We start from the raw sequence: 8,464 nt of genomic DNA on the forward strand, positions 1-8,464 counted from the left end.
TATAATCAGATCAGATTCTGATCTGATTAAATAGATTATTTATGGATTTCCGATCAGGTTTATATTGAATCTATTCTTGAATTCCAATTCTGATATTTTTGTTCATGAAAAAAACTTGTTTTCAGTCTTTTTTTTTGCTGGACCAAGTGCTCCCACTTATATTTTGGATCTGGATTCCATCCTACCACATCAAATATCATTCAGATCTGCACTTGGCTTCGGATTCACTGCATACATTTTTAATTCAGGCTTGGATCTGGTATGATAGAGCCTCCATGTAATCCGTTTGCGCTGCCAGTTTTAGTATTAACCATTCTTAAATTTGACTGAGCATAGTAAAATTCAACAGGCAATGAAATGCCAAAAAACAAATTGCCTTAATATGTAGTTATTGGTAAATCACCTTCCATTTAATAACAAATTTCTCCGTGAGCACTTTCTTTTCAGCCTACGCAAATAGTTTGCTTAAAGCTTAGTCTGCTAAAGAATTCCCCACATGAAAATTTTCCGAACCAGACTTTTTTTGGGCTAGGTCATGGATCGCACATTGGCAGACCTTCAGTTGGTAAAACCTGCCCACTAGGGAGTACATCTAGCTTCGACCTTGGAGCAAGAGACGCTCCCCGTGGGTTTTGAACAGTGGTCTTTCCACCATTGAAAAGTTGTGATACTTGGGACATGTTTAATTGCCTTGGATAATAGATGACGAGGATTTAAAGGTTCACCCACCTTTCCATTGTTTTCTCATAGAAAATGGATCTATCTCAAATCTCTGAAAAAAATGAGGATTTGATATTCTCATTTCAAATTGCTCAGATCTCCGCCAGGGGCCAACATAGGGATCCTTTCTCGGATAATCAAACTGGTCCTGTGAGGTCCGAGTCTCATACACGAAGGATTTATGAGGTTATTCCATTATGCAAGACAAAATCCAAGAGTCTATTGTCTTGCTACCGTAGAGAAATTAGTACACCATTGAATGTTACAGATCTCAGATCCGTTGTTTCGAATCTCGCATTTGGTTTTTTTGTAAACATAGAGTTCTCAGATTTGAAGTTGAAAATGAACTTCAGATTCATGAACCCCTGATCAAACGGAGAAAGATCAGGACAGAGATACAAGAATGTCAGATTCACCTCTCTCTCTCTCTCTCTCTCTCTCTCTCTCTCTCTCTCTCTCTCTCTCTCTCTCTCTCTCTCTCTCACACACACACACACACACACACACACATCAAACACAGAATTTTAATCATGTCTGAGACTCTGAAATCAGAGGATCTAAGAACGAAGGTGATCAAATGTGTCCTAGTTGAGAATGCACTTTTCTCATTTTCAGTAGAACAAAACCAAAATTCTTGATTTAATGAAAATCCCCACCCCATTACACCAACCAACAAACCCAGCTTACAACTTTTATCTTGGTGCACTCATAAACACAAAAAAAAACTCTTGTCAAAACAAAAGGTGCTGAGTTGGAAACTCATTCTAAAGATTCTTGTGGTTCCAGGGTATAGAGCTACAGGAGAACCAAGAATGAGAAGCTCCCCCTTTTAAGCACCCACTTATTTGGTCTTCAGAATTCTCCACGAATCCCAAAAAATGAACTCCTTACACAGCCTCTCACAACGACAACTAAAAAATAAACGCATTGCTTTGCATTGCAGAAAACGGTGTTTGGGAAACGGTCTTATTACTATACAAATCAAAGATAGAACGATTCATAATGAGAGCCAGTCAGAGAAGGCAGAAATGCAATACCTGTTGGACTGGAACACTTCTCAAGAAAAAGAATAGTAAAGGCAGACTAAGAACAGTCTTAAAAGCTAATAACTCTAGCTAAGATACTGGGTAACTTCTCATTTCAATCATTCGAATTCCTATAAAGGCTTAATCCTAGTAACAAAAGGGAGCCAAACTTGCAAATGGGAGAGTGGAACCATATATCAGAACACATGAACCAACTAAACCTAGCTCTAACAAAACAGGAGCAGCAAATCATGGACAACAAAAAAAAATGAAAATTTTACCCAAGTTCATTGGGGAGCCTAGTGAATCAGGACATAACCACTTTAGCCCCAAAAGAATCAGGTCTTCCAAGGGAATTTACCCCAGTTCATTGGGGAGCCTAGTGAAGCAGGACATAACCACTTTAGCCCAAAAAGAATCAGGTCTTCCAAGGGACCATGACAATAAGAGTCGTAAACCAGAAAATAGGATAGATAAAAGACTACCATACATAATCTAACCCTTGGGGAAAAAGAAAAAGTGAAAAGAAGAGCAACATTATGCCTTCCATTAAAAGCTTCATGACCGTGACCAACAGAACCAGAAAGTGTCACCAACAAGATGACACAAAAAAAGAAAAAGAAAAAAACTCATACAAGGTATCAACTTTAGCTTGCAAAAATATACTAAAAACAATGGACCAATGCCCATCTATAACTGAAAAAGAAAACCTTACGAGAAGAAACAAAACCAGTTCTTAGTATGAAAAAACTGAGAAACTGCCCCAACATTCCTTAGTTTGTCAACTCCATAATGGCAGTAACAATGTCGCCATCAGCTGCCTTGAGAGCTTTGACAGCCTTGGCCCTTGAGACCCCTGCCTGCGTCATTACAAGCTCAATGTCCTTGGGCTCGACACCAGTTTCATCAACATCTTCATCATCCTGTGCTGTCGCGGAAGTTTCCGGCTTGGAGATGACATGGCTGAGATCAGGAGCCTTGAATTGCTCTGCAGCTTGTGTTTGCAGTTGGGAGCTCAAATCCTCTATTTTGGCCTCTCCAAATATAACGTAGGTATCTGAAGCCGGACTCTTGAAGACATCTGGTTTTGAAATAACAAATAATATCTGTAATGCTCACACAAGGAAGAAAGCAATTAGGATATTGGGAAAAAAAGAAAAACAGAAATAAGTGAAAAGTTTAATAGGTCTGACCAACTTCATAGAAAGAAAACTCAGATTGTCAAAGTATGTGCAAGCAGACCTAATTCTAGACTCAACATACTAAATAAAGTGAACTTGGAAAGGCCTAAATTTTATCCAAGTATTGAAGAAAACTGGAAATAAAGGATTAGAGGATTGAGTTAACCAACATTCTTGCTCTTCTTGATTGTGACACGACTAACTCCAGGAATGGGTCTCATGCCAAGCTTCAGCATAGCTTTGCGGCTCTTTTTTTCACTTCTGCTTTGTTTAGATCTGCTGTTTGCATCCCCTTCATGTTGCCCTGTTTACACAAAAAAGAAGTTAACCCTCAAGCATGCACATTAGAGTTGCAGAGGTGCAGAAACAAACCCAAGCAAGAAAAGTAGAAATTTGATGGCTCGGATAAAATGTTCCATATGCACATGGAGATAAACAGGAGAGTATGAAACAGAAAGGAAGTTGGCAAATTATTTCTGCCAATTTATGAGCCAATACTGACATTTGGACTGACATACATTTAAGATACCAGCCAACCTATGTCACCTGGGTATGGGTGGGGGTACAGGCACGGGTATGGGTATGGGTACGGAGGGTACGACACGGCAATTCCAAAAAATGTGGGTACAGGGACACAGCTAAATATATACTGAAAAATATATATTATATATTGAAAATATAATATATAATATAATATAGGACACGGCAAATGTCGTATCCAGGTACCAGTACCCATGTCGACACGGGTACGGCACCCTAAGTGCCGTGTCGCGGTAACATAGCAGCCAACGGATATAGCACCGAAGGATATATTCCAACTAAATATAACGACCATCTTTGTTTATGTACATGGTAGAACCAATATGGTTGCTGAGCACAATGCGTGCATGCAAGCACACCCCTAGCATAGATCAACATGTCTTCTTAATTATGTCTTCCTTATGTCCATGGGTTCGGAATTGTCAGACATGCATCAAGAGATGTGTCAACGAATTCAAAAAAGCATACAAGGATCATTCAAATGAATGAAATGAAAGTAATACCTTCAACATGTTCATCGTTTTCATCATCTTCATCTTCATCTTCATCTTCATCGTCGTTGTCGTCATCATCCTCATCTTCAAGAACTGGCTCATCTGGCTGTATACAATAGTTTCCCAAAACTAGTTACACTTAATGCTAACTATAAATTGCTTCCTGACAGTCAAACCTCAGCATGACCAGGTGCACACATACTCACAGACACATGCACCATAACAGGAAGAGACAATCGACCAGCTGAGCCAGAGCATCAGGCAGCTGAGGTTAAGGCACATCATATCAGTTTTCATCAACTTGTAGCTTGGTACAAGTCAATGTAGAGCATCACCCAGCTAGAAAACCATATGTATCACTCTTGGGTAAAGATTTCAAAGTTCAAACACAATACGGATGGCACCAAATCAGAAAATCATGCAATCAGCACAGAGTCACTGAACAGACTAAAACACCAATAAACAAGGTGGAAAATTGTTTCTCATGAAAACAGTTTACCATGGAACAGACTAACTGTGAACCTGCTCATCACTTGTAATAAGGACCTTTCATTCGGATGGGATGATAGAATGCATATAGTCAACTAGAAGAGTAGAAGTAGAATATTCACAAAAATCACAATGACAGAGGACAACTTGGCGCAGAGAAACCATCCATCCTTAATTGCTCCCTCAATTGTCAAAATTCAGCACATGACATTTGTTTTCAATCTCACTTAGATCACAATCCATCAAGAGCATCTATTGATGGTTGACCATCTATGATATCATGAAGAGAGTCCAACTGATTTAAACCATAGTCACCTATATTGTTCAAGGTATTTTCTCGAGGAGGGTATTTCTCAGAGAGATTTTCAAAAGTTGGAAAATCACGACAAAATCTCGCGAGTTTTAAAAATAAAAAATTTATGAAAATAATAAAAATATAAGAAAATAATACGTATTCTTGGAAAAGTATAAGGAAATAACCAGAGTTACCGGAAGCGCCTAGCTAAAAGGGGAAGCGCGCTTCCCCGAAGCGCGCTTCGGAAGCGCGAAACGTCGCGCTTCCGAAGCGTGGGGGGAAGCGTCCCGCTTTTTTGGGAAGCGCGTTTCCCTTTAATAGGGGACGCGTTTCCCTTTAATGGGGGACGCGCTTCCCTTTAATGGGAAGCGCGCTTCCCATCACGCTTCCCCCATGCTTCCCCTCGCTTCCCCTGTTTTTTTTTCAATTTTTTTGTATTTTTTTTTTTATTTTTATTTTTTTCGCTTCCCCCTCGCTTCCGAGACGCTTCCTAGGTCGCTTCCGAGACACTTCCCGAATCGCTCCTAAGTGGTCCCACGCTTCCCCGCTTCCTAAAATTTTGAAAGTGCCTCGCTTCCCGCTCCCGCTTCCCGTATCGCTTCCCGCTCCCGCTTCCTCAACTGGCAACCATGGAAATAACTTTGAAAAGCTTTTAAAATACAAAAAGAAAGCAAAAGATGGGATTAAAACATATAAAATAAGATTTTTTTTTCAAAAATATCACTTTTAATATCACCATATTATCATGATAGTTTTGTTCCTGGCGATATTTTGAAAATATTATATTTTGCCAATATTATCGGCTGACCTGGATTTGCCGATAATATCATGATATTTTCAAAATATCAGCGATAATGATGACAATGATTTAAACTACCAACACCAGGTAAAAATTGTCCTTTTCAGACAATCCAAATGGATATCAACAACTCAATGAGTGATACAAGCATTGCATCAATTTTTGTAGCTTTTATCATTTTTTGTTTTTCACCCTGTTCAGAAAAATGCTAGAAAAAGAAAATGACAGACTTACAGTAGTGGCAGGTGGCACAAAATCAACAAGGTCCGACCTAGTATGCAGGATAGCACGATGCCTTTTTACATAGTTGTGAACAATACAAACTAAATAATCTGAGTGCAGTTAACATGCCAGAAGTTGGTCATAGATGGTCTAATCTAAAGGATGTAGCAAAAGAACCCACAGTCATATTTGGCTAGTGAGATTCTAGAAGAACCAAGAATAAGAACTAATGCTTAGGGCGATACTACAAGTCTAAAAGCCCAAAACAAACTTGACTAACCTTGTGACTTCTATCCACATGCACAATGTTGTCAAGAACAATTGAAACATTTGGAGAAGCAAAGGGAAAAAAATCAGAAATTGTGAGGAAATATTGAATGCAGGAAACAATCATAATATAGTAAGTGCCCTAAAATACAGCAAAGCCAAAATATCACACATAAATTATAAAATGACACTTTAAAAAGAAACCAAATGCAATGTAACAACTAAGCAATAGCAGAGCACCTAACATAATAAGAAACATAAAACAACGAAAAATCCCAAAGACATTGAAACCCTAAATTCACTAACTGCAAACACAAGGAATATCAAATGATTACTAGTCCAAAATCTTATACATTAAAGAGAATTCTATAGCTACTAGCCAATAATCCTGAATCACCATCGGATCTCTCAATACCAAGAGCTACATGTGTAATACTCAAACCTCTCAGGGATTCCATGAAAAGCCAATCAGCTATTAGAAAGTGGTTTATCTACATCTAAAAAGACAGTACATGCCATCATTTTGCACAAAATGGCAACTAGAAGTCTACAACATATAAGAAAAGAAAATATAAATAATAAAAGATGTAAAGCACCAACAAAACACTCCCTTAAAACCAGAAATTTCTGTCAAAGACTAATAACTACAACCAGAGACCGGGAAATGCCTTGAAACCCAGAATTATCAAAATCCTCAAATACATGGACACTATAAAAGAATAAAATAAATAACAGAAGATGTCAGTTGCTAACAAAAACCCTTGCTTAGAGACAGGACTGAACCATCCAAGAGCAAGAACTACCACCAAAACCCAGAAATGCCTGGACCTGGAGAACCATCTAAGTTCTAAAACCTAGACTGCTCCCGAAAAATAAGACAACAAGATATGACCATTCCAATCAATCATTCCAAACGATATCATGAACCTGTTCCCATTCCACATAAAATAAGGCCCTGTTTGGGAGCCTTAAATCGGAGGACTGACGTGGGATCCACCAGTTCTATCATGCTCTTGGCTGTTTGGGAGTAGTGTTGTTGCCAAAACACTACATTAAGAATGGAGTTGAAAGCCCCAACACCACATTTCAACACCATTCACAAGAGGATGTTTTTGGCAACTCCATCGTCAACACAAGATTTTGGCAAAACCATATTTTGGTAACATATGGCGATGGTGTTTCCATCTCAATGCATATCTCCCAAACAGAGTCTAAAATGCAATATGAAATAGAAAAAAGAAAAAGCAATCGATGAATGCAACCAAAAGTGCAAAAGAAAAAGGATGAACTCAGTCGAGATCTAGAACCGCTCCAAACCATAAAACTAACTAAAACAAATGATAAATCAAACAAGCACACAGATCCCATAAAATGCATTCTTCAAATTAAAAACGAAAGCTTTGATAATCTCATATAACATACAGAGTCAGAAAAAATATAATAATAATAATCCCATACAACATACAAAATCAGAAAAAAGATAAAACTTTGCACTTTGCACTTTGCAACACACACACACACACACACACACACACACACACACACACACACACACACACACACACATATAGAGAGAGAGAGAGAGCAATTGAACCAATTGAAATGCAAAAAAAAAAAACAAAGGAGATATGAGAAGATAATTCAAGACTATGAACCGCAGAAACTTCAACACCATTCCAATCAAAACCAATCGTGCAAATAATGTCGAATTTTTACAACAAGTTTACACAAGATAGCAAAGAAACGCACCATCCACAAGAAACAACCAAAACCCCCAGAACCACCCAAAAACCCCAACGATCCCGCAAAAGAAAACGTATCGAGAGACACAAGATTGTTCCCACAAAAAAATCTTTCAGTAAAAAAAAGGAAGAATCCAGTAGAAACCCTAGAACACCCAAAAACCCCAAAATTTTTTGACAAATTTATAGACACCAAATTGAAAAAAGCAAGAAGAAAGAGGGAGAGGAAAAGAAAATCTCACATCAAGCCTTTGCTGTTCGAGATGAGTGGCGAGAAGCTCTTCTTGAGTCTTCTGAGTCATGGTGGTGTTCCGCTTCTGGAAGAGAGAACCAAAAACCCTGAGAGAGAGAGAGAGAGAGAGACCCAATTTGGTGTTTGCTGACAATACATACCCTAGATTTTCTTTCTATTCCTTAGGGTACCCTTGTTTGATACGCAAATGACGATTGTGCCTCGAAGATTTAGCCCGTGTTTGGATAGAAGTGCGTTGCTTTTCCCTGTTAGTTGTCTTCCTCTTAATTTGAAAACAATGGATGTCTTTTTTATTTTTTTTATGACCAGAAACTGCAGCCGGCAGACCTGGTGGCGCTGGCTCAGCTTGCCATACCTACAGTCGTCGTGCTGGCAGCATAAAAGTCCGATGCTAAGACCCCTGCTCCTTGGGCAGATTAATTAAAAAAAAAGGAATG

The 8,464-nt window shown here is 38.6% G+C and overlaps 1 protein-coding gene across 1 annotated transcript; it reads right to left on the reverse strand.

The window, feature by feature from the left end:
• Positions 1-2,265: 2,265 nt before the first annotated feature.
• Positions 2,266-8,131, reverse strand: LOC149843883 (nascent polypeptide-associated complex subunit alpha-like protein 1). Its single transcript, XM_090000133.1, has 4 exons — positions 8,017-8,131; positions 3,970-4,066; positions 3,097-3,230; positions 2,266-2,851 (listed from the first exon to the last, which is right to left on the reverse strand). Exons 1-4 carry the CDS (start codon positions 8,074-8,076, stop codon positions 2,519-2,521), a joined length of 624 nt encoding a protein of 207 aa, XP_089856259.1. The 5' UTR covers positions 8,077-8,131; the 3' UTR covers positions 2,266-2,518.
• Between the last annotated feature and the right edge of the window lie 333 nt (positions 8,132-8,464).

This window comes from Nuphar pumila, chromosome 3 (genome assembly GCF_984573655.1).
Source record: "Nuphar pumila chromosome 3, dmNupPumi1.hap1.1, whole genome shotgun sequence".
In the NCBI taxonomy this organism is placed as follows: Eukaryota; Viridiplantae; Streptophyta; class Magnoliopsida; order Nymphaeales; family Nymphaeaceae; genus Nuphar; species Nuphar pumila.